The sequence below is a fragment of the Astatotilapia calliptera genome, chromosome 17 (genome assembly GCF_964374335.1).
Source record: "Astatotilapia calliptera chromosome 17, fAstCal68.1, whole genome shotgun sequence".
NCBI lineage: Eukaryota > Metazoa > Chordata > Actinopteri > Cichliformes > Cichlidae > Astatotilapia > Astatotilapia calliptera.
In genome coordinates, this window is record NC_137438.1 from 8,049,762 (window position 1) to 8,077,617 (window position 27,856).

General features: G+C 40.1%; 1 protein-coding gene across 1 annotated transcript in view; it reads right to left on the minus strand.

Moving 5' to 3' along the window:
* col24a1 (collagen type XXIV alpha 1) overlaps positions 1–27,856 on the minus strand; it is an 85,145-nt gene that overhangs the window by 51,396 nt on the left and 5,893 nt on the right. The window contains exons 2-8 of the mRNA XM_026146179.2: positions 26,041–26,108; positions 18,529–19,907; positions 12,786–12,839; positions 10,574–10,627; positions 5,694–5,747; positions 3,276–3,329; positions 478–522 (exon numbers count right to left, since the gene is read on the minus strand). Coding sequence (XP_026001964.2) covers positions 478–522; positions 3,276–3,329; positions 5,694–5,747; positions 10,574–10,627; positions 12,786–12,839; positions 18,529–19,907; positions 26,041–26,108 — 1,708 coding nt within the window. The remainder of the gene's footprint in view (positions 1–477; positions 523–3,275; positions 3,330–5,693; positions 5,748–10,573; positions 10,628–12,785; positions 12,840–18,528; positions 19,908–26,040; positions 26,109–27,856) is intronic.

Here is a 27,856-nt window from a genome sequence, read left to right on the forward strand (position 1 = left end):
GAGATTAGCGGACGGATAACGTGAAAGGGGAGAAACGCAGACTTCTAGTAGCAGTGCCAGCTAAGGAATAAAACAAGCACTGTTCATTCCCAACAGCTCCGTCTACTAACTGCACCTTTCAGCACCCCTCCAATACACCCCATCCCTCACTATCTCACTCTGGCTTTTACTTCAGCTCATTGTTCACTGTTATGTGACTCATTCTTGTTATTGTCGTTGTTTGAGAAAGTGAAGAGTTTTAAGAGGGATAAAAAGAGCCATAAAAAGAACCAGCTACTATAAGGGACAGCTGAAGGACTACCATAACTGGCTTGTCACACACTCATCTTTGCATTCGTTCATTTGCATGTGTGTACCAACCCAGTTCCTATTTGTATTTTTGTGACAAAGTACTAGCCGGAATCCAGCTACCTTGAATTTAACAATTTTAGTTTTGTTGGGCTGTAACACAAACCATGAACACAAATAACTACTTACTTGTTCTCCTGGTGGTCCAGGTGGACCCAGATAACCTTTAGGACCCTTAAAAAGTAAAATGAAACAAGTACTTTTAGTAAATTTCAACTGAAAAATTGGTAACTAAGAGTAATTAAGCTGCCCTGCTAGCAGCATTAAAAGGCATAAAAACTAAATGCTAAATTAAGAATATGTACGCCGAATGTGAACTATTAGAGAGCAGTCAGTCTAATCAAAATATCATGTTGAGTGTTGAAACAAAGCATGCGGATGAAGTCAGGGGATTACCAGCTTCAGTAGGATTCAACTACTTGGAAACCATGAATCTATGTGTCAGGTTCAAAGAGTTTAACCAACCACCCCACTGGACAGACCCCAAGCAGTGCACTAAACAAGAAGAGCCAACAGTAAAACTAGAAAAAAGAAGGGTAGTTAATCACTTTAATGAAGTAAAGAAAAAAACAGTGGGATGGATTTCCTGTGGGCAGTTTTTGTGTTACTACTTTAAAATTTCCCAAGTCATAGATAATGCTTTCAACTTGGGTCGGTAACCTTATGCACGTCCTGCATGTCCTGTGTAAACATGAGAAATTATGCAGTTTTGTATCAGTGAAAATAATGGTTTGAGCTTCATGTTTCTGTGGGAAAGTCTGTGGGCAGGCACACTTTTTGGGACTGGCCAAAGGACATGTGATGAAACAATATATAACAAATCTATTACATGTGACATCTCTGTTTGAGAAATTTGCTCTAAACAGTTTTCTTTCAGTTTGTGCCATCTAGTTTTAACAAGTCGGTGTCCCATTTTACATCAGGACAGTTTATAAAAACATCCACAGCACATTTCTGAGTTCTGTGTGGTTTTAAAACAAAGTGATTCAATTAAAACACAAAAAAAATGTTCATTCTGCAGAAAGTGATTAAAGTGGAAACAGTTTAGTGACTCTGGTCCAAAGCCAGCCCTGGGCTACAGCAAAATCCCACATTTAGTTAAGTAAGCACGTTTTCTTTGTAAGCTAAACAGGATTTATTGTTGAGTAAATCAGAGCTATTCTCCTCTTAAGCGCTTTATTTTTGCTTTTGACGTGATTATCAACAACAGATGTTTACAGCGACAAAACACAAGGTCAGGGCCAGGTCAGTGTCTTTTTCGGGGAAGAAAGAGGGCTTCTTGAACAGTATCAATGTCTCTGTCATGTACTTCCGAGGTTGTGACATATGACCTTCACGCCCAATAAAAGTTCCATGCAGGGCTAAAGAGCGTAGGCCAGTCATTTCCTCTTAAAATACCTGATGGGCCGCAGGGGGTGTGCTGGATGTATTAAGTTTAGCTACTGCAAACACTGATGTGGCCTCTTGGGATTCAAGGTTAAGGCCAACTATGTGGAAACCAGATTCAGAATTTCATCAAGAAGCTACCTGTAGATACAGCCATGTGAGGAGCAGGACCACCTACTATAACAGAATAAATCTATTGAGTTCATGGGGTCATGCCAAGAAAAACTCAAACACAACAGCAGCGATGTGTGGCTTTGAGTAAAACTATAAAGCCTAAAAAGAATTTAAGTCTGTCAGTTGATAATTACGTATCAATGCTTTTCATTTTACCCGTCACTGCATCTATGAAATTCTCTGTTTTAAAGCATGGCATGACAGTGGATGTCTGGTACCCAAGGCAGTACCATATCACCCCATTAGAACACTTCGCTCTCGCACTGCAGGCTTACTTGTTGTTCCTAGAATCCAGCTTCCAGTTTGGATTCGGCAGACAGACACTATCTCTACTTTTAAGATTAGGCTTCAAACTTTCCTTTTTGGTAAAGTATATAGTTAGGGCTGGATCAGGTGACCTTGAATCCTCCCTTAGTTATGCTGCAATAGGTGTAGACTGCTGGGGGATTCCCATGATGCACTGAGCATTTTCTTTTCTGTCATCTTTCTCACTCAACATGTGTTAACAGACCTCTCTGTATTGAATCATACTTGTTATTAATCTCTGTCTCTCTTCCACAGCTTGTCTTTTATCCTGTCTTCCTTCTCTCACCACAACCGGTCGCAGCAGATGGCCCCGCCCCTCCCTGAGCCTGGTTCTGCTGGAGGTTTCTTCCTGTTAAAAGGGAGTTTTTCCTTCCCACTGTCGCCAAAGTGCTTGCTCATAGGGGGTCATATCATTGTTGGGTTTTTTCTCTGAATGTATTATTGTAGGGTCTAACTTACAATATAAAGCACATTGAGGCGACTGTTGCTGTGATTTGGCGCTATATAAATACAACTGAATTGAATTGAAATGGAATGGAATGGAATATTGACTATGCTATTGATCCCACGGTCCAGGGAAAGGTCGTTTTCCTCTTTCAGATCACCTCTGACCTTAAACCTTAAAAGCCAGGTTTAGCTTTGAGCAAAGCAGCACTACGTCCTAACAGTCAGCTTCAAGCTCTGATTGAGACAGAGAGGAAGAAACAGGATCGACCTCACACGGTAAAGTAAAGATATAGGAGGGGAAAATGAGCAAGAAAAGATGGACTCATATTTCTTTCTGTTAGTTTATAATGAAAATATAAAGAAACACAGACTGTAGACGGAGAACTGTGGCAAGCAGCGATGACATGGGCCACACTGATTCACCTCAATACAAAGGATTGAAAGGAAACAGTAAATGGTAAAAGTAAGATAAAAGTTGTGCTCCCAGTGATTTTTTTTTAAAGAATTATAAAACAACAAAATGACATTATACAGTACATAAACATGTACTTTTTCACAGATTGAAAGTCTTTTATGCTCTCATCTCACAAGCAGTTTTATAGAATAAATGTTACCAGTAAGCCTGGAAATCCATTGGGTCCAGGACGACCTGGAGATCCTCTGTCACCCTAATAAAACAAAGGAAAAAGAAAGCAGTACAACACATGCACAGTCATTATTAAATGCCATAAATGAAATATTGTTTAACTCAATACTAAAGCTTCATAAAAGCATTACACCAATGAATATTTCATGAAAGTGATGCAATATTAGAAAAAGGAAATAGCTTTTCTGGTTAAAATGAGAAATGTGGGCGGCCAGAGCAAGCAAAATAGGCAGTGATTGACCAGTTAGATATAAAATTAGGCATCAGTTAACACCAACGTGAACATGATCGCTCTCCTCACATCTCAGAATAGAGTTCTGGCTCATAAAAAGGATCTTATGTTGCCTGTTCGCGTCCATCCTGTTGTGGCTGTGGCCGGCTAATCCCGCTGTGTGCTACCTCAGCTGCCACTTGTTAAATCTGTTATTTATGTCGCTGTCATGGATGTGACTGAGTCCTGTTGTCAAGAGCTTGGCCATCTTAGAGGGGAGCAGCATTTTTGGTTTAATCCTGTGCTCACTCAGAGAAGACTCAGCTTACACTTGCTTGAGTTCAGTTACGATACTGCACACTTGACTTACACATACACAAAAAGAGGTAGCAGCGCAAAGTAAACAAGGGAATTACACTGTGATTCATCATTTGGACAGCTGAGTTGTTTCTTGCTAAACATTATTAGTAAGGACTGAAACATCTGTTTATTAATTCGCCATCACTTTTACAAGAAAAGCCCACACAGTGAAAATTCAGATTTAATGATATAGAGATCAAAATATTCTTATTTTGATTTTAAAAACCCAAAAAAAACTAAATAAAGGTAAGTTGAGCGTGCATATGAGAAATTAACTTGGCTAACAGATTTTAACCAGCATTTTTTCTCATTAAAACACCCCGATTTTTTATAATCGCAGTGCATGGTAGTGCAGTGACCTTTCTGTGCCTAATTTGAATGTTTTCTTCTCTTCAGGTGCTTCAGTTTTTTCTCATGGTCCAAAGACATGCATGGGTTATGTTAACAGGCAATCCTACACTGACCGTAGGTGTGAATGTGAGTGTGAATGATTGTCTGTGTCTCTGTGTTAGCCTTGTGCTAGCATGGAGACGTCCCATGGTTTCCTCCTGGTCTCATCTAGTGAGAGCATGCAGACAGTTCCTGGCCTCATCTAACCTACATCCAACACAACATCTCTGGGACATTATGTTTTAGTCCATCCAAAGCCGCCATGTTCCACCTCAGACTGTCGGGAACTCAGTGATGCCCTGATGCAGATCAGGGAGGAGATCCCCAGGAAACTATCCATCATGTCATTAGGAGCATGAATACCAGCATCCAAGGCCATACAGACTAATGAGTATCATTATGAATTGATGCAATGAGGTTTCTGCAAAATGGACTAGCCTGTTGCAACATTTCTTCACTTTCATGTTCACCAAACTGTCAAGATGCCCATAGATGGATCTACCCCAGTTCTGCTAACCCTAAATTTGCATCTGGGCAACAAAAAGATTTCCTTGCTATTTCCAAAATGTTTCCTCAGTGTTTTAAATAACTCCCAGCATTCCTTTCTTTTGTTGGCTCAATTTTGAACAGTGTGAAACAACACTCGCAGCTGCACACATCTTTAAGTCTCATGGAGGTACAAGAGTGATAACAGCACTGCACTACGAATGAACTTGTAAGTAATACTGGACGAACCCTACTGAAACTTCACATTAATCTGTTTACCCCAGCGAGGATTTAAAGAGAGCTATGATACTTTGCTATGCGAAGCTCCTTAAACTTGAGGGAAGACGGATATGTTTGGATATTAATCACTTCAAAAAAATGTAGCAGTGCTTCTCAGGAATATCATTACTGTAATCATGTTTGAAGAAGAAAATGAGACAGAAGAGATGATAGACTAAGCAAAGGCCAGCCGTGATGATGTCAGACAAATCAGTGACAATAAAATGACTCAGAAATGCATAAAAAAGGCTTTAAAGTCAATGTAGAATGAATTCATTGGGATAAAGAAAACCATACCCTCAAAGTCATTGTTGCAGTATTTGAAAATGAATTTATGCTGAAAACGCCTCGTAAAATTAAATGAAAAATCTGTTTTTCATCATCATGAATGAAAACTGTTTAGTATTTTGTGACTTGTCACGGGCTTGCTGAATAATCTTTAGTACTCACTCTACTGTATGAACTGTGTCAACATTTTGGGATCATTTCACAACATTGAAAAGAAAAAAAAGAAAGAAAAAAAAAGAATCCCACATCATAAACCAAAAGCTGCCAGTAAGTGAAATGGTGGGGGTGACGACTCGTGAGGTCATGAGACAAACATAGCAAAGAGCAGAGGGACAGAGAGCCGGACACAGAGACCAGTGGCAGATTCCTCACCTTCTCTCCTGGTGGAGCCTGACCTGGAGACAGCCCAGGGTCTCCCTTTGAACCCTAGAACAGAAACAGGGTCACAAGGTCATAATGTCAGGCACTCAGTGCATTTATAATCTATTGCTGACACGCACATCCAGATATTGCCACACCTCAAAAATAGTATACATAAAGATTCTGATTTTGAGAGGTCCAAAAATAAGTATGCAGAAAAAAAGCATGCATAACATGCAGGCTACAGTGCTTGATTACCTGATTTACACTGTATGTGTATAAAAATGTATGTGAACCCTTAAGATAGCTGTCAGCAAAAGGCTAGGTGGTGGCAACCAGAAAAACAATATTGGGGGTAAAGGAGTGAGTCTGATGCTGAATTTGATGCTCATCTCACATAAAAGACATCTGCAAAGACTTATAACAAAGAATGACTCATTAGATACATTCTGGGAAATTTAGAAGTAATTTTAGATCCTAAAAACTGAAAATCAGCTGAAGGAAGGAAGGAAGGAAGGAAGGAGCTGATTACCGCCTTTTTTCATTGGTCTGCATGCAGCATTTTGTATGGTATGAAAAAGCAAAGCATACCAAATTCAAAGCCATCTGGTGTAGGATGACAGTCAGAGGCTTTAACCTTCAGCCGGGGTTCATAAGTAATTTGACATCTTGATTGTTTTATTTATAATCTGCTGTAGCAGTGTAAAGAGGCAATTTTCAAAAACTTACACACATATCTGTGTAATAGACAAGCATCACCTGTGAGTCTTTGATGGGTTTAATGAAGACGAAACATACTGTAGCTCTTAGTCTGTTTTACTTAGTTAGTTGGTTATTAAAGTGAAAGAAACAGTTGACTCCAAACAAGCAGCTGGAGCAAAGCAGGGATTTCCAGAACAGCAATATTGCTCTTTAACAGCCAGAGGTCTCATGCCTTTCCTCCCCAGTATGAAATAGATTTAGGTCAGAACATCTTTTCTGTTGTGATTCAACTAAAAGTAATATTCTCCAGACAGCAGACAGCCTTAAAGATGCAATGCCAGTAGACTGTCACATAATTTTAGCGCCAATACTTAATCTGACATTCCAACTTGCTATTGTCAACACTAAAGTGTCCTGGTGAGGAATAGTTAGCCGTTCCTGCAAAGCAGGGGGAACAGCAATACAGCACAACATTTTGCACACTGTGAAAAATATTTGGGTTTGGATACTAAGAAAACGAGTGAGTCAAATATATTTTGTGACAGTTTAATAAATGTGTTTTACATGCATGATGAGCTGAACACGCATGACAGACCCTCTTTTTTAGAGACAAATGTACTGAAATGTGGAGGTGAACAGACAGGCACCAAAATGCTTTCAACTATACAAAGGGAATGTTGCTTCATTCTAACGTCACAATTTTCCATTCTTTGCATTATTTATTTTTATGTCATAGATCACATTGAGGAATGTTTCTACAACTGAACTATACCGGAGAGTAAGAGGAGGAACTAAATGTAAAGAAAACTGACTGAATTGAACCTGTTTGATTAGATTGTGTGATTATTCCAATGACTGGAAACCTACAAACATAAACAACCAGAAATCGGTGTCAGGAAGGCCATTCCAGAAACTAATTGGCGATATCTCTATAAAACTGCAGATTTTAAGATCAAACAATTGTACACAAGTAAAACTTCCCAGGGTAGCTCAAGCCCTGCCATGAACTGGAAACTCTTGGAACACCAGTGTCACTGTCCACAGTGAAGTGAGATTTACATCACAATAGACTGAAAGGCGACTGACATCTTCAAGCGTGACTGAAACTTGCTGCTGCCCACATGGAGAAGCTAGATATCTTCCAGAGAAATGTTTTAGGGTCAAATGACACAAACTTTGAGCGATTTGTCCACAGTTGAACGGCCTTCCTACAGCCCTGGTCTCAGCCTTATTAAACATTTGTAGACTGTGCTTAAAAGCAAGTCTGTGCCACAAAACCAACTACTGTAAACAAACTCTACCGAGCCAAGAAACATGGTCAAATATCCAGCCAGGATTATGCCACGAGCTTCTTAATGGCTACAAAAAGCATCTGGTTGATCTGCAACTTGCTAAGGCACATTTAATCCAATAATAATGGGGGTGCCTCTAAATACTTTTTACAGGAAATCCAAAATAAATTCAAACTTTAGCAGCAATTTCTTTTTCCAGACTTTCAAGATTTTGTAGTCATTCCACCCTGGACAAAGAACGGTTAAAAAAATAACAAACAAACACTAAAAGCCCCAAATCACCACAACATTCATTCCCACGATCGTTTTATGTAAACTTTTTACCACAACTGCATAAGTACCTGCCTTTTCTAAATCAGTTTGTGAATTCCCTTCTGTACGCATGATATCTTTATTTTAGCCTTCTCTTTGCATAAGTAACCTGTTTAAATGTGACTGGTATTCATTGTTTGCTAATAATAGACTGATGAGTGCCACATAAATGATGGTTGTGCCACTCATCACAACTTGGTTCAGAAGGAAAAGAAGATCATTTAAACCAGGGGTAGGCAACTCCAGGCCTCGAGTGCCGGTGTCCTGCAGGTTTTAGATGTGTCCATGATCCATCACAGCTTATTTAAAGGGCTAAATGACTCCTCAGCATTTCTGAAGTTCTCCAGAGGCCTGGTAATGAACTAATCATTTGATTCAGGTGTGTTAACCCAGGGTGCGATCTAAAACCTGCAGGACAGCGGCACTCGAGGCCTGGAGTTGCCTACCCCTGATTTAAGCGTTTTGGTAAATCCCATTTTTTACATTTTTCTTATCCGTCTACACTCACTGCAAATAAAGATTACCTGCCTGTGTTTTTAAGCATCATATTTCCATAGTTTTGACTGACACCCAATGAGGCATACAAAGGCTAAGCGAGTGAGAGAAGAGAAATCCTGCCATATCATAAAACCAGTTCCTTCCTGTTTAAAAAACAGTCGGCTGAGCATAAAGTCGACAGCCTGACAGGCTCTTTCAGGTTAAGGGCTTATCTTTATAACATTTCAGATTAGGCTTCAAAAATGTAAGATTGGCTCAGAGTCAGTAACCATATTCCCAGTGTCCTAGAAACAAAACACATTTCAACAAGAGATGTTTTCCAAAACTGAGACAAAGAGGTTCTCAGTCGCTTCCCTGCCTCCGCAAAGGGTTTCAGGGCTGAGAATGACTCACTGACCGGTCACTATGGTATTAGATACTCTTTTATTTTTCCACATGAGTGTGGGAGTAAACGCTGATAGAACAGAAAGCCGGCAGGTGGCCTGCTGTTGCATAATAGCTGATCAGTGGAATTTAGCCAAATCTCAGCGTCTCAGCAAGGTCAGAGGTGATACAGAATAAATCCACCTCTCTGTGCTGTTTCAACAATCAAGGAAGAAAAACAACATTTGGTAGTCTCATAAATAGAATTCTTCTCTCCGTGTACTAACAAAGTGAAGAGGCATTCGCTTGTCGGAAAGTTTGGCAATCAGCAATGAAGAGGGATGGGTAGGACAACCACTCGTGCTTCGCTTGACTCCTGTAGCGGGAGTGTTTGTTGATTGATTGCTTGGTCTTGGCAGCCACTCTGTGGGTAGACAGTAAGGAATACAGCCACCACAAACATGTGCATGGCGCTGCCCACATTCTCGCTCAGCCTTACCGATGTTTCTGGTCCTAAGCTGGGGAAAAAGCTTAGCAGTGACGCTTTCTGTTGGATTTCTTCCCCCTTTTTATATGAAATCAGTGCTATGGTTAATGAGCCAGGACTGGCACAATTATGCCCTGTGGTTAAACCCAAGGTAATAACGATCTAAGCTAAGGGTATCATTTAAACAAACAACCGCCTTTGTCTCCTCCTGGTGCACGGTGTCAATATACAGGCCTGCTATTATCATGCTTGCCTACATCTGGCTGTGTTTAATTCCTCTTGCACACACTCTCTTCTCTTCAGGGAACAGCATGTCAGTCGCTATAATTGATGCCATTTGCTATATAGTAAAAACTTTAACTACAGAAGAGTAAATTTCCATGAGTTTGCAGGATTTCTCAGATAACTAAGCCACTTAGTGACATCACTGCTGATGTGCTTGATTGATTTAATGTTCAAGGACGCAAAGCGCAGACTCTAACAACTGTGTACAACTATCCTTTAAAAACAAACTCTTGACATGCCTCTAACTGAACTAGCCATTATGTCAAGAAACGCTGTGTGTGGCCTTGTCAGGAGAAGACAGCATGAAATCAGGACGCCGCACTGATGAATAGCATGATTAGATCTACTGCCAATAAGAATAAAATAAAAATAAAAATAAAAAATGGCAGGTTGAGTGTATTTATACAGTTTTTTGGTACAACTGTCTTCTCAACGTATTTTATACAATAACCCACATGCACTGATGGTGCATTAAAGCCAATTCCTCGTTTCAGTAGTTTCCTAAAGTACATTTTGAAAAGTCGGCTAAAACAGCAAAATCCGATCACTAAGCTTCCGATTAATTTACACCACACATTATTTCCTTATCCACAGCCACAGCCAATGGATTGAGCACCCCAACTACGAGAGCAGTGACGACATGGTTATCAAAACCCACTAATGTGACGAGTCCTTTTCAAACAAACCAGCACTTAGCCATGGGTTTTCCACTTCTTTACAAAACAAGGTGACTAAAAGCATATGGCTAGATCTTTTTAATGAAAGCGTGTGAAAGCAGAGTATAACTGAACAACATCCCTGGCCTGTGTGTTGGGTTCAGTGGTGCCCCTTGTGGCTGTGAGGAGACGTTCTCCACACCCATAGAGAGTGTACTAGCCAGAACTCTGTGTGGTACTCTTACAGAGTGCTGTTTATACATCCCACTCCTTCTCCTATTGGAGAATACTGCTCACCTTGGGTCCAGGTGGTCCAGGCTGTCCTGGTTTTCCATGTGGACCAGGGGGACCCTGGAACAGACACAGGAGAGAAACGTGAAATTGCTGTGCATTGCTGTCAACAGCTCAATTTGAGATGAGTTCAGAATAGTTACATGTTCCACAGCAATGTAAAATAAAAGTGATGAAACAAGAAAGTTGCACAAAGATATTGCAGTTTCTTCAGAAGTGCACACACCGTTAGATTTAAAATGAACAAATAAATCTATTCTATCACATTCGCCCTCAGTGCAAATCAGTATATCATGGAAGCAAACAGTTATGCAACCACATGTGCTTAAAGCTACTATTAAATCCAGTTCTTTGTACTGTTTAACGGCAAAGAAAGACACGGCTCAAAGTGGTCTAACTCAAAAAATGATCTTTAATTTTACATATTCCGGAATATGGAGACTGAGCAGAGAGACAACAACTGTCTGAAAAAGGAGCCGCCAGTCTGATTATTTATATACTTCCTCTACACGTCACGCACACTTTAAGTTTCGATCAAACACTCTACTTAGTTTCACTTTCTGCCTGCAGCTCCTGTGCTCTGCAAAAGCATGCAGTTTCCTGTCAGTACTCTTGGCTCAGACTCTACTCAGAGATGGCCCTTTTAGACTATATTAAAAACAAGTAACAATAAGCACTAACAATATATTTATTTTATGACACTACATGTGCACAGTCAAATGCACACTCGCACATCCACCATAAATGCACTGCATTCCTCCACATCTGTACCCCTGCTGCTTACCAGGCTTTTCTGCACTACAACAAGAGCTAAAAAAAGAAGCTCCAACTTTTCAGTGCTGTGCCTAATGTCTTCTGAATGAAAGTGCATACTGTCAACTAAGGTCCACCTTAAAGAAACGCAACTCAGCAAGACAAAAGCTGCTATGATAATCAGCGCCTTATCCCCCCAGCACAGCTTTGTTATAGGATACAATATCATCTTTCTGCACAAACACATCTGAGCGCTAATATGACATTAGCACCAGAGCTGCCTCTTGCACTTGCAGGCATGATAGTTCACACTAGTTGACAGCACTGACAACAACATCAGCAATGTCTGTAATTCATTATCCCATGTTGTCATGTCAAGGAGTTCATCTGACGAGGGACGGTTCTGGACCACAAAGTCCATTATCCTGTGCAGAAACAGCAGAGACACAGTTAGAGTGCGCTGCCCTCAGCTTTCCAACACATAATGGTCCAAAGCCTCGTCCTGTTTGGACTTTCGGACTTAGCCTACAGGGTGATAAGTATGCTCTGTACCAGCCATGTGTTTTACAATCCTGTAATAGGAGACATGTTTAACTGAATGCCACCTCTTAGGGTCTACAAGCCTGTCTGTCTTTCTTTAAGGATGCTGTTCATGCTGTTAAAATGCAGACTTAAGTTAAAACCTTCCCTTCAAGTGGAATCAGTCATCTGGCGTAACAGCAATGCCAAAACTGAGGCTCAGGCAAAACAGCACCAAGTCCTATGACATAGTTGTGAACCTTGCTCATCTTTTGCTGCAACTAACATCATGCCATCTGACCTAATGCTTCAACATCTTGGGGAACTATAAACTCCTGTATGTGAGTGTTGCATGTTGCCTTTTTGTCACATCTGAAAAACTGTGGCTAATCTTAGAGAGGAAATCATGTACACATAGGCACATAAGTATATCCACAGAGGGCCACTCGCCTAAATAAACTAACATGGTTTTACCCCATTAATAATCAATGCATTGGCGCTGACACTCGGGAGTCATTGCTTGATGTGGTTAAGAAGCAGGTGCTGAAATCTACAAGTAATCAACTTAATTATGCTAAATGTTTTCTTTAAGTGCAGCTGGTATTTCCATTCCATCAGTTAAATTAGCCATGATGATGCGTCTCCGCATGGTCGAGCAAAGACGGGACTGAAGTTATTCTTATTTATGACTTATTTATACCTTCCGTCCGACACTAAAAATAAAACACGCCTTGTTCTGTTTAAAAGATGCCTCCAGGGCCTGTGGCGTGATTGCGGCGTTGCATCATCAGCCTTAGCAGATGTATACAAAGTAGTCTTGAGATCAGAGTGGATTTAATCACACTAACCACAACACTGTCTGTCAGCACTGCTTTCCCGACGGTCGCAGATGTGGTGGTGACTAGCGGAAAAGCACAAGAGGAGTGATTTTGCAGAGATTACTCACCCGAGAGCCTCTTTTTCCTGGAGGACCAGGTAAACCAGGGGGACCAGGAGGACCCTAAACCAGAAAGAAACCAGAAATGTGGAAAGGAAGGAGACATAGATAGAGACAGGGAAGAGGGGGGAAGACAGTGCATTAATGGCAAGCAATAACATGTAGTTCACTGTTTAGGCATATTTGTGTAGAAGCTGCAAAGTTTAAAGAAAAGAGTCAAATGTTTGCATCTAAAAGCCCAATCAAGAAAGTCCTGATCAAGTAAAGCAAGTTACATTCTCATTATTAGACAGACACCGGTGTTCTCCGACTAGACTATTCCTAATCACCATCCAGTATATGCATAGAGTATACAGGGCTAAACAGCATTGAATTGGCCAAAATGGAAGCAGAACAACAAATCCTGCCTGTGCTTAGAAATCAAGAAGTTAAAGCAGTTAATAGGAAACATAAGCATGTGCATTCAGTTCTACTTTAAGTAACAAATGTAATTAAGGATATGATATTTTATCATTCAAGGTTTTGTTTTGTTAGAAACTTAGTGAGCTCATACAGTCCAAATGTAGAGCCAGCTTTTTCTTTTATTTATTTATTTGTTTGTTCATTTATTTAAAAAAATGTGCTCTTTCAAAATTCTCTTACATCCTGTTTATCAAATGCTTCACATTATAAGCCAAATGTGTGGAAAGGAGTTTTAGAAAATTTAAGTAGAAACCAGAAAATCCAACTTAGGCTGAGGTCTGGGCTTTGACTGGATCATTGAATCACCTTCATTCTTTTTTTCACTTTATGTTGTAGACTTGCTGCTGTGCTTGGCATCATTGTCCTGTTATGACCCAGTCTCAGGCTTTAGCTGTCAAACAGAGTTGACAGTTGACTAGAATACTTTGGCATACAGAGGCCTTCAAGGTCAAATCATTGACTGTAAGGTCCCCAGCATTCACCGTCTCCTCCACCGTGCTGACAGTCCAAAGACTGTCCAAAGGACTTTGTTCCAGGATTCTTCTGGTTTATTCAAACACACCTTTGAGAACCCCAGCTGTGCTGCCATGTTCGTTTTAGAAATAAGAGACTTTGTCTTAAACAAGCTGTACTTGTTCAGTCCTTTTCGATATATACTATAACCATGAGATTTAACATGCTAACTGGCACCTCTGGTGTCTGAGATGTAGCTCTTGGGTTTTTTGCAGTTTCTCTGAGCATTGCAAGGTCTGGCCATGAGGTGAATTTGCTGGAACATGGGGGAAATTGCGGTCTTGTGTAATCTTGAAAGCTCTAGACCAGCAGACTGCCAAAACCTCTGCTTTTCTGCTAAAGATGCGCACACTTGCTGATAATCGATCAATCGAGCACATTTCATTATTAGCACCTAGCTGCTACCTTCCATCTATGGAAGGAATAGGGTGTACTTAGTTTTTAACAGGGCTGTGTGCCAGACATATGCACTAAATTCACTCTGTTTAGCTGTGTAGAAAGATTTAAAATGTTTTGGGAAAAGGTCAGAGTCACATGTAAGAAATACTTGTACACCATTTCCTTCTCTCCCCCAAAACAATGTTAATATTCCCAAAACTAGATGATAAGACTGTTTACTGTTCAGTGTTTTTAGGGCACTCTGGAGCATCTCTTGTCAGAGAAGTAGATGGGCAGAGAGGGATACATAAATAAAGAAACAGCTGTTTGTTCCTCCAGACTCCCACATACAGAGACATGGAAAGTGTGAGCACACCACCGCCTTCGCCACAACAACAGGGCCTAAAGAAACGGAGGCACTGATCGACTAAAATGACCGTATTCAAAGGCTTCATCTGTGCTGCCAAGATAGGGGTCAAATATTCAACAGTGTCCAGTGAAAAGGTCAATTTTCTTGAAAGTTGAAGGGCAAAATGAATCTTCTTTTGAAGAACTCTTTTTAACTGCTGCACTGCGATAAAGTTGAGTTGATTCACACAAACCAATGTACGTTGTTTACACACAGCAACTTACTTTCAAAGGGGAAGGAGGAAATAAATGAGTGAATTTCACTCCAGTCCTGTATTTTATTTTTTTAATTGGCTGTATTTCAGTGAAAACAATTTTTTATGTGTTTGTTATAGTTTATGCAAGTCTTTAGTTTATACTGCTGTTGGCCAGGACACTCTTTGAGAATCGGATTTTCTTTTATAAGAGTCATTTTTCCTGAATAAATAAAGTTATAATAAATTAATAAATAAAATAAATGAAGATTTGGTGAGATTCCTTTATTCCCGAGACTCGAGTTCTTGTTTTGGGATTGTTTTTTTTTTTAAATTTCTAAGAGCTATTTGGGATAAGCTGGACCTGATAAATACAAAAACCAAGCATCAGCTTTGATTTCAACTTTCATATATTTCAATATTAACACATGGAATAGCTAAAAGCAAAAAAAAAAAAATGTATAAAGAGACATTGGACACAACCAGTGACCTGTTCAGGCCAATCAAACACATGAAAGCAGAACAGTACAACAGCATTTCAGTGTTTTACATTGCAATACCGTATAAGCATAAAGACACCAAATATCAATATCTTACACACGCAACAAATATAAAGTGTACATTTTATCAGACCACCAGATGGTGCTGTTGAGTGCTGTTTTTCTAGAAAGGTCAGCCGGTAATGATCAGCATGTGGGGCCAAGTTAGCAAACCAGAGATGTGGGCAGAAAGAAATTATAAAAGCACGTTGCCTTTTAAACATGTACTGTAGGCGCACTGGATTATAAGGCGCATTACGCAAAACAAAACAGTCAGATAAGTCAAATTTTACTCAACTCATTCTTCTTGCTTCCTCCACATCCGCACCATTGTTTCATTAATGTTGAATTCTCTGGCAGCTGCTCTGTTCCCAAGTTGTTGCAGTATATTAATGACTAACCTTGTATTGTGGATGGATTATCTTAGTTGTTCTCCCGACTGAAGTTTGGTCCGTTTACAGCATCCTGCCATGCGATTGCATTTGTCTCTAACCATTGGGAACCTTCATGTTAATTTTTATCGAGTGGAAAAAAGTTAGCATTCATCCTCCAGCTTCACTGTGTTTATGTTATGCCAACATAGCTGTGTCACTAGCGATCACGTAGCTCATCATTATATACCAGCTAGTCCAACTTCAGTAACCCTACAAACGTCACTGTTGTTTCGTTTTCTGTCTTCATTTATGTCTGAAGTGACAGCAGAGCTGTACGTTAAATATTTTTCACAAATCTCTCAGTCAGAACATGCTATATCATGTTTAGGTGGAAACTAGGAGCTAACTTCCTACTAACTTCTAACTCTGTTAAGTTTAATAAATTCTGTTTTCATTTCATGACAGAATTTAGACAGTTTTTAACTCTCAGTGATGCCGCAGTGTTCATTTGACTTTGGGACCTGAGTTTGACCCAGGTTACTCCACGAGGCTCCTGACTATGGTAGCCGTAATGCTCCAACAATCCATCAAGCTTCATAGCTTACCAAAGTCATACTAAAACATTTTTTGATAGATTTTTGAGCGCCATGTACCACATAAGACTGGTTTGGGGTCAGTAAGCATAACCAGAATTCATACATAAGGTGTACCGGATTATAAGGCACGCTGTCGATTTTTGAGAAAATTAAAGGATTTTAAGTGCGCCCTATAGTCCGAAGAATACAGTAAAGGTTTTTTGTTGATTTTTTGTTTTTTAGCAAAGCCCGGACCAAAGACGTTCGTATGGAAGTAAAATATTCTGGGAATACTAGAATAAAAAGGTTTATGTCATGCAACATCATCTTAAGGTCATAGGCAAAGGAGTAGCAAAACTGACAGTGATTTAGCTCAGCCAAAGTCCAGCCAACCCCGTGGCCCACTTAACTGAACAAAGCTACATCCTAATTCAGAACGAGCTACAAAAACAATGCAATCCATAGCCTACTCCATGCGCAACTACCCACATCCATACGTGTTGCAGAAAGCAGGGGCCTTTGTTACGTGCTCATGACACCCAACCTCTACAGAGAAGTGAAGTGTAAAGCTGATGAAAGTCCGAGTATAGTAGTCAAGACAACATTAACTTCCGACACATGCTGTGGAGTTCCATGTTACTATATTAGCTCACTGTCTCACAGAGGACTGGCAATCACAGTCTCACTTTCAAATACCTCTAACAGCAGAGTAGTCCAAACTTGCACAACTCCAACTGAAATAACTGCAAACTCCTAATATTCTCAAAGTGCTTTTATTGTCAGTGAAAAACTTGGTTTCCTTCTGAAACTTCAGAGAACGCTAAAAATGATAATCTCCCATCACTCCTCAGAGCTTGGGCATGACTTTTGCAGTGGGGTCAACCTACTCATAATGTTGTGTCATTAAATTGGGCCAATATTGAAGCAGTGAGTCATTTTAAATTGGGTTTTTTTTTGTCACTGTGAGTAAAAGAAATCATATACATCATATTATAGACAAAGGGGAAAGTAAGACACGCTTTCTTCTGCTGCTTCTTTGCTTGTTTTGAATTTTCTTAATGAAAAAAAGTGCAAAAATGCTAAAGCACAAATTAAAGGGAGTGCAGGAGGCCACCTGTACTCGTCCAGTTATGTGGCTGAAAAACTGTGAAATACTTCCCTTGAGGAAACAGGCCAGCTTGTCTTCAAGTTCAAACAAAGAGCTAGCCACTGACCTTCAGCTGACCCAGCATTCAAAACATGCCTGCATCTAAGCGGTCAGAGTAGCCAAGACACACAAACTGTCAAAGATAACAGCACCGAAGGACAAACATTGTGGCTAATTAAACATTTTTGCCAAAATACGATCCGCTGGAAAAAGCCCTGTGGCTTAAACTGTGTCATGTTCACAATGCTCGATTATGCCTCGAAAAATGATTTTCCCATAGAACTAAAGTCCATCTTTAATTCTGTTTTAAGGCAATTTTAGTTTCTCTCCAAGAAAAGAGCCTGTCCATGACAGGACACTGGAAGCACATCTCAAGTCATGAGACAATGTTAACCATGTTAGAAGATTCTCCCTTGGGTACGAGAGTCATAACATTTGGTTAATGTTTGGTCTCCTGAAAGGAAACAAGGGTAGGAGAGCGCGAAGATGATATGGACAAAATGTGTTTCCCTCCAAACATTATTGAGAAAGAAGTATAGCAGCATGGGAGTGTGATTTTGACAAAATACCGCAGTATAGCTCAATTAGGCTCTGGGACATGTAGATAAATTGAAACAACGATGCTGGATAAGATGTGTCTCTCCCTACAGGTCTGCAGGCGCTGTAAGTACGGAAAGATGAATCCAGGCATTCTGCATCATTATACACTCACATGTTTATACCGAGCACCAAGAATGCCTAACACATCTCACACATGGAAACATAAGCCACACTCATGAACTACAAGTGTGTCCAGAGCCACTAACTTACATCATGGCCTGGATCAAGTGCTTTTTTTTTCTTCTTCTTTTGTTTTTAAATCCAGGGGTATAGCTCCAGTCCTCCAAAGATTTATCCTCTGACATAAGAGCAAAAATACCTAGCAGTACTTAACAACTTGTAGATACAGGGAAAAAAGCACACTGCTTGGACATGCCATCACCTTTAAATCACTACATTTCACTGCCAAAACATTTTGCATGTCTCCTGAGTGTAATCAAGCCACATTGTGGCTCACTCAGAATTTGACTCTAAAATATACATAGCAGTGCACTGGTTTGCACATCAGTGCTCTCTATAAGCTCTAATTCTCTGCTTGTGATTCACAAATTCAGTCACTTACCGGAGGACCAGGCTCTCCTTTGGGGCCATGTAAACCATCTTGGTAGTCATAGAAGAACTCTGGCTCCTCGTATCCATAATCATACTCTCCCATGTCTACGTCATCATAGCTGCCATCCAAATCATGCTGCTCTGAGGTGTCCACCTGATTCTCCCTGTACAAAGTAGTGCTATTGGCTCTCAGATGAGTCTCTGGGAAATTTTGGCTTGTGGAGCCAGAGTCCCTAGAGCTTGTGATGGAGTTGTTCCTGAGTTCTTCCTTTAGTTGGCTCTGTCTGACCAGGGAAACAACACCTGTAGTGGCATCCGGACTTGGCTGTTTTCTGGAATTTCTCTCTTCTTCTGTGCTGTTTTCAGAGTGTTCAGTGTCCTCCTGGGGCGTAGTGTCTTTAGCCAACACATTTTTGGTAGTGGTGGTTGTTGTGCTATAGGCAAAACCCAGAGCTGCTTGACTACTTGGCATAGTTACGGTGGGGCTATAAAGCTGGAGTGATGATGTGGCAGAGTGGGATAATGGTTTCAATGTGGAAATGTTTTCTTGGTCCCCCAGATGAGGTCGTATTGGTGGGCTCAGAGTTGAATGTTGCGTGACCAAACGATCTGGGGATAGTTTAATGGCTGCTGTAGATCCGATGGGTGTATTTTGAGTAGCTGCTACTCCAAGAAGAGACTTTGTCAAATGGCTAGAAGGGGGGTCATTCACCACAATATCCGAATCAGAATGTGGGAAATGTAATCGGTAAGTGTCGGCCAGCCGGCACTGTTTTTTAAGATATTTGCAGTAGTGCGCGGCAGCTTGGGCTGAGGGATAGATATCCAGTTGGCAGACTTGACCACTAAATGGTGCCGCCTTGGAGTTCATCCTTCCCAGAGTGAAGACACCCCCAGATTCCCCCAGTGTTTGAGATCTCCCCAGGGTTTGCTCCCACTGTTGCACCCCTCCACAATTCGCATAGAAGGACACTGAACGTGCACGAACCCCAACAGCAAAAGGGTGCAGCCGCCCATCCTGCCAGTTGTAGTTGAAGTAGATGGAGGCTTTCTCTGCAGTATAAACCACCACTCTGCGTGGCAGCAACTGAATACCAAAACGCAACCGGTCCCTCCCGTCCTTGATACTAAAAAGAAATGCATTGTTTGCTCGCCAGGAGCTTAGGCTAACTATAACGGAGAACTCTTCGCCAAATTCTGAAGGGAATAGATTGGGCACTGGCGCCTCATAGAGGGAGTTTGAGTCGAGCAACACCCCATATCCAGAAAAGGGGCCATCGAAAGGTGAGGGAACATTTGCATAAGTGGGAGGCTGTGAGCTTGTCCTTTCGTAGGTATCGTCTGTGTGGCTTTGAGTTGTAAGCCCCAATCGATAAAGGATATCCACTCCTAAAGGACAGAGACAGAAATATTTATAAGATTAATATGCTGAGAATGAATTGCACAATTTTATGAAAATGTACAAATCGCAAAAATGTTTCAAAACAGTTTTAATACATTCAATTGCAGTTCAGTCAAAGCTGGCGGTCCAACACCAGGTTACATTGACATTTCAACTTAAATTCCTAATAAAAACCTTGTTTATTTCAAGAATTAAAACTGAAACCTGCTGAGAATATATCTCTGATACAAGAAGAGTGGGGAGTTAACTTATTCAGCAGGTACTAAAAGCCTGCATTTTTACTTGCATCGAACTATTTTATCGGTAGGACTTTTGCTGATCTATTGGCATCGGCATTTACAGAGCTTAAAAAAAATGTGTCATGTGACGCTAATAAAAAACTGAATTCACATTTTTATACTCAAATTTTAGCCAGCAGTCTGGACTTAATTGAGCATAACATTCAACCGCTAAAGTTAATTTTTCTGTTCTGGAATACAACTTAATAACTTTCACTTTGCATCCTGATGATTTGGTAACACTTTGCTTTAGTACTTTTTTCTGTTTTTTGTAAAACTGCAAATTTGGAAGTTCATGGATAACAACAATTATATTTTAGCATTAAAAACACATTTTCAAACTTGCAGTAGACAAACCATTACATAAAAAACAAAGGAATTACCAAAACTTTTAATATAGGGCAGCTGTGGCATAACCCTTAAATTGGATGGCGGGCTAAAAGTAAAGAAAAAACAGGATGATGAGTCTTTAACCACGTTATCAGTGCTAATTTAGTGTAATCTGACCACCAGAGGGCACTCTGCAACGTCCCTGTTGGTAGCTGATCTGAGCAGAGTTAGGCAGAGAGTGCACGAATAAAAGTTAACTTAACAAATGTTAATAAAACCTTTTTATGCTTTGTGTGTCAGTACAAAAAGGGAAAAAATGCTATTGGCCAGTATATCGAAAAATCTATTATTATATCATCAAATATCGGTATCAGTTTTAAGTCCTATATCAGCCAGCCTCTTTTTTATATATTATTCCTTTCAAAACTATTTAAGAATGCAAACCTTGATAGTTCTCTCTTTTAATAATACTGAGAAAAATATTTGCATTCGCATTTACAGATTCACAAATAAAAATGAAATGATGAAAATCTTCTACAGATGCCTAAACATGTTGCTCATGGACAAAAGATTTTAATTCGATGGCATTAAATATGAAATAATTACAAAACTGTTATTTTTTTTGACCAAATAATCAGGCTAAAACACAAGGAGTGACATCAGGAGTGAAAAGAAGGGACTGGAGAAGAAGTGCTTATCACATCATTGGAAGTGTCCCAGCATCCAGAGCCTGCAGCAGCGGAACTAACAGATGCTTTTGGGGTCATTTGATCCAGCCCTAACTAGAGATACTGCCTGTACTGAACCCAAACTGGGACCGGACAAGAGTTATTTTCTTTTTGAAGTTAAATGACTAAGAAAAGTTAGTGAGCCATTAGGGCCATGTAACAATGTCAGCATGATGCCAATGATCCAATCCATGTTTTTCAAGCAACAGAAATGCAGCTGTAGCCCAGATGAGAAGCAGGGGCAAGATAAGCATGTAAGCAGAATACAGGAAACTCCTCCTCCTTTTTGAACTTGCATACAGAGCACATTCTGTCGAGCTTTGCATTCAAAAAACACAGCAAACTGGCGATGATACATGTCAGTACATGATTGTGATTAAAGGATGCTGCACACATAATTCAACTTTAAATATCAACTGAATTGCAAATGATGGCCTCACTTATTTGTGTACATGCAAGAGAAAGCATGGAGGTATCTGTTAGTGCACTGGCAGACGAAGACAGCAGTCACACAGAAGCGTTTGTTCAGTGTTTAGATCTCAGCAACAGTTTGACAAACTACGTTCCACTGAAGAAACGACTCCACCGTATTTGGGAATACCAGCTTGATAGACGGGCCAGTTAATGTAGAATTACTGTGAGTGGAAACAAAAAACAAACTAAACCAGTGTCCACATATTATAGTATTGTCTTTTTTTAGTCTGAAAAAGAGAACTGAAGAGTGGGGTCTGTGCTTGTTGCTACTCGGCATATAGAAAAGGCATCAGAATCAATTTCCTGAGAGAAAAAGTGGGATCAGTACACGCCTGGAGACACAGACATAAAGTGCATCCTTCAGAACATTCTGTATACCCTTAATAACTCCATGCTCTATACGCTTGCTATCGAAAAGACTTCGGTGAAGAGTTAGAAGAGTTAGAAAAATACGAAAATCCTAAACTGAGCATTTGACCTCTAGAGGTGTGAATATGTAGATGCAGGGAAATAATGATCTTTTTAATGTTTGAACTTTGCCCATAATGTTGTAGTCAGGTTAAAAAAAAGTGCACCCTCTTTCAACACTAAGGTTTAAGATATAATAAAAATTTGATAGTTCTTAGCAGGTATTGGAAAAGCAATAAAACATGATATATTACACCACGTTATTATTCATGTAACAAAAACTAAGCCAGCATGCTGAAGTAAGTACACTGCTTCCATAGGAACTGAGAGGGTTAATAGCAGCTAATCAGATGCAATTGATGATCTGAACAGCAACAAGTGTGAGTACCTCTGTGAAAAGCAGATGTTTTGGCACTTTGTAGGTCTTTAGCATTCAGGTGTGTTAACACATTGCCAAGGAGGAACGACATCAGAAATGATCTTAAATGAGCAATAGTCAGTGCACCAGTTTAGCTAAGTGCGTGAGCATCCACATGCTGCATGGCCAGAAAGCAGCAGGTTTGAGTCGGACCGTGGCCCTTTGCCGCATGTCTTCCCCTCTCTCTCTCTTCCTGAGTTCATCTGTATTTATTATCCAATAGAGGCAAATAGCCAAACATTTTAAAAATATATGTCAGTAATTGTTGCTGCGCATCATTCTGGGAAGGGTCTTGAGGTAATTTTCAAACAAATGTGTGGAATCCATCTTCCCAGGAGTGGATAAATACTCCTGGAGGTCAGTCTGTGCAATACACAGAGAAACTATATAGACCTCGGTTAGTGTGTTAAATTTTACAGTTTATGACAATACAATTAGAAAAAGACTGAAGAAATATGGCTCGCTTGGAATGGTTTCAAGGAGAAAATGTCTTCCCGTTAAAAACCAAAGTTTCATCTGAACAAAACGCAAGACTTCTGGACCAATGTCTTTTGGCCTTAACGCACAGTACCACATTTGGTGTGATCCAAACACAGCATATCAGCACAAACTTGTGTAAGGGTGATGATTTGGGCTTAATTGACCAAAACTAAACAAGAACGTTCAGGAACCTCGATTTCCATGAAGTTCTTGTCTTGTTCTTTTAGTCAACCATGAACTCTAGAGCCCAATGCAGGCCAACTGCCTAACAACCCAATATTGCCTCCCACTATGTCGTGCAACAGAATAAAGGCAGAGCAACAAATCTACTACAGAATGGCTGAAAAAGAAAAAAATCAATGTTATGATGGGACCATAAAAGAGAATAAACAAGGAACTGAAGCAACATTGTAAACAAGGTCGGGCCAACGTTCCTCCACACTGATATGAGACTGAGCTCCTGAATCACAGGGTGCACTTAATTTTTAATTTTGTTTCATATACATGTGCTGTCGTTTATCTCAGCTTGTATTTACCTCATTCTAAGACCTGTTAAGAAGCAGATGAAACCCATTTCTGTCATACTGTTTGGGTGCCAGAGCAGAGGTAAAGAAAAGAAGACTACAGAGATAAAGACAATGTGCTTTCACAGCATTTTTAGTCATGCAGCTCTGATAGGAGGAGTATCTGTCTGCAGAAGATCTGAGCGCTCACTGTGATGTCCTCCACATTCACTGCCTGAGGTAATGTCAGACGAGATCCCAATTAATCTGTCTCATACGTTAAGACAAGGTGCTCTTGCGCTGTCTGTTCATTCCTCCTCCCCTCATTATGATGGATTGATTCTACTTGGAGCGGGCCATCACGTATCACCCGTGATACGTGGGGACATGGCGTTGCATGATGGCATAAGGGGAGGGACACTGCAAGAGGCAGTAGACAAGGCACATAAACAGTCTATGTGAGGACTAATCATGAGGTCAGCCTTAGATAAGACAATACTGCAATAGTGGAACAGACCCCAGGATATGACATATTTTTATATTATTGCTTCAGTGCCTAATTCAACAAGACTTTACTCTTTCAAGAAAGTCAGACTCAGGGTGAGAGATGAGATTATAGTTAAAAGATCCCAAATCAATGTAGATCCACTGATAGAGCAGAGCCCAGCAAAAATAACAACTCTATCTATGATCACCTTCTAACTTCAGCTCTTCTCACCTCCAATTCTTCTCATCCTTGTTGCTCTGTTTAAAAATAAAGATGAATATCACTTCACCCCCAACACCTGACCAGGTGAGGCACAGCTGCCAAAACATGCCAAGCTAAGATTTCCTCTTCCCATTGTATGTGCATTTCTGCCATGTACTTTACATTATGGGTGTATTTAGTATTTTCATTGATGGACCATAGAGATGCGAGCACTGAGTCAGAAATGTAGCAGGAGGGGAAAAAACAGAGAGGGAGGAAACAAAGGTACAACGGTTATTTATGCTGCTTTTAAATGCATGCCATGGCCCTGAGAGCAAGAGCGGGCATGTTAAGGAAGAAGGTTAAAAGTGATCAGAAGAGCAGCTAAAGAGGAATTCCTGTGTGCACTTGCTGTTCCTATATGTACTGTATGTGCTCCAAGATAAAAGCAGAAATAGGGTGTGATGTGGTTGAGCTGTATTATGAACAAGGCATCGTAAACATTAGAGGAGTTCTGTAGGAACCGTTCTGAAGGATCCCAGTTAACGAGTTCTTTAGGATCCCAAAGAGTTTGTGGCATCAGCTGATGTAATTACTGGAAGCATTACAAGAATGAGTAGTTTGATGTGCATTTAAGCCACTTCCAGTGGTTTTATTTCATCTTAGCTTCTAACTTTTCCAGGAAAGATATGCTTACAGTGTAAATGTAAAGATACGCTACTTAAAAACGCATGTAATCCTAGTCTATGTGTTCTGATAGTAACCGTGTTTCTTTTCATTTAAAAATATGTTAATAGGAGAAGAATGACGCCAAAGTTTGCATATGTATATATCGGTTCTCATATATTGGTTTGTATATGGCTCATTTATTGACGATACTTACATTTTTCTGAGTAACAGTTCAATTCAAATTGATTTTATTTATATAGCACCAATTCATCACAACTGTCGCCTCAAGGCTATAGGAAGAAAAATCTTTTTTCTTAACAACTGTGTGTCAGTTTATATATTCTGTATTTATTTCCTGTTTCTGTCATTCTGTCTTGCCTCTGTTCTTTAGCATTTTGGTCCCATTTCTGCAGCTGCTGCTGGACTTCTTCTTTGACTATTATTGTGCAAGCCATAAAAAGATTCAACAACTCTTTATCCAGCTAGTTGCGATCAGGAACTGGGGCTGCTGCACTGAATGGGGGGATCCAGCAATGTCAATTAGCGAGTGCTAATCACTGCTGATTCTGTGTCTAGCCTACATTGAAATAAAAGTTTATATTTGAGTTGTTGTGTTTTGTTTTGTACTTAATGACTTTAAACTCACAATGCAATATGTAGCATGCTGTCTTGATTTAACATTTTAGTTTTAGGACCAAATATACCCGGCTACCTGCCATCACCAAGTACCAATATGATGTCAGTGTTCTCCCAAGAATTAAAATCTCCACACCATATAACATGGAATTTATTTGAAATCTCAGTCAGGAGGTTTTTATGTCAGGTAACAGGAGGCTAATGTTAAAACAGAGTCACTGACAAGCCATGAATGCAATAAATAGCAGACACCCCACTCACTTAATGTGAATAACCTGGCTCACACCTGATCGGCTTCAATAGGGCCCCTGCAAGTGTTACATAGCATCACTTTTCTGTTATTGATTTGAGTGGGGTACAGACAGGAGCTTTTATACCGTCTATATGACAAATGTCAGTGAGTCACATGTCCTAGTGACAAGGGGGGGGGCATCTAATAAAATGCTTTCATATAAAAAAAAAAAAAAAATGCTGACTTTTAGTCATGCATAAGTGTTCTGTTGCTTACCTTGAGCTGCGTAATCTTCTCCAGAGAGTGCTGCTGAGCATACTGACAGGAGCAGGAGAAAGTTCCACCTAGATGGACAAAACAAAGATCAGTTTCATGACTAGTTGTTGGGTTTGTCTCTCTGACACTTTTTAAACATACAGTCACATCTTTATTTAATAAAGATACACTAACTGATGCTAACAGCGGAGCATGGCCATTTGTAATTAGCATGGCTGTGAATGCTTATAGTTAAGGTGATCAGGCGACCCTGAACTCTCCCTTAGATATGCTGCAATAGGCCGAGGCTACTGGGGACTTACCATCATACAGAGTGTTTCTTCTTAAGTCACCTCTCTGTGTTTATACAGCACTTTGCATTTAATCGCTAGTTATTATTAATCTCTGACTCTCTTCCACAGTGCGTCTTCTGCCTTGTCTTCATCCATTCACCCCCAACCGGTCACTGCAGATCGACACCTCTCCCTGAGTCTGGTTCTATCAGAGGGTTCTTCCTGCTAAGAGGGAGTTTTTCCTTCCCGCTGTCACCAAGTGTTTGCTCATAGCGGGTCACCTAACTTCTGGGGTTTTCTCTGAAGCAAAATGAAGCACCTTAAAGTGAGTGTTGTTGTTGTATGGTACTATATAACTAAAACCGAATTAAACTGAATACTATTATGTTGCAATAGTCTTTAAATTTATAATAAAAGTACACAAAGCAGGACTTTACTGAAGCAATATAGTCAACGCTCAGCTTCCAAACCACCCCAGTATGTGAGCTGCCACAGTTTAAGAAACACTTTACATAATCTGATACTGCTTGGTGAGTTCAAATAATAATTAATGCTATGTAAATAATAAATAACATGCTTGTGATCTAATCATCACTTCAAAAAATGAGAGCTGAAGTTACATTATAATCATTTTGGTTCTGAAAATAGTGTCAGTTTTTTGAGAAAGAAGAGAAGAAGGAGAGAGCAACGAGACAGCAAAAGTGCTACTGGAGAGGTAACAGACAGCCAGATAAGGAGAATAAAATGAGTCCTTGTCAAGTAATTAGCTGATAAGGTCTGCTTTTACATGAATCCTTTCGTTTACACTAAACAATCAAGAGATTCATCAGATAAATGATTCATTCACAAGAAAACATATTCATCCTCTCCTGTGGTAGATGATACTGAGTAGATATCACTAGTCGAAACAAGTAAAAACGAAAGCTGGAGCCCCTTAAAAGACAATGTGACTGCTCCGTTTCAAAAGCCGTTCCACTTTGACATTTTTATGCCTGAAGACGTAGTGACAAGCGATGAAAAGAATATTTGAGCATCGTGTTTTATCGTTTCCAGACAATGATGGATTTGATCTCCAAGGCACATGGTTAATAACAATTTGATGCTTTTTATGGCAAAGCAAGGACCATAAAGAGGCAAATGCCCCAGCCAACATTCACACAGGAGTTGCTCCTCCCTTTTCATCTTTTTCAAGTTGGATCTCCTCTACCAAAAACCTTAAATATCCTGAAAAGCTACCAATACTAAAATATGTTCCATTCTATAACAGGCTTATGAAACAGTAAGTTATATATTAATCATACTACATGTTGTCATTTTGCTGCACAAGAGTCACATAACTCCACTCTTGACCCTCACTGACCCCCACCTCTAGATGGCACTCCCCACCAGACAGCTACAGAGGAAGGACAGCAGACAACACAGAACAGCCGGTCCTCAGCATCACTGTAAAACCTTCCTACCCAAAATTGTGCAAAAATGTCGTGCAAATTAGGTAAATTTGTTCACGTTAACTTTAGCTTGTCCAGTAATATTGTCCACTAAAA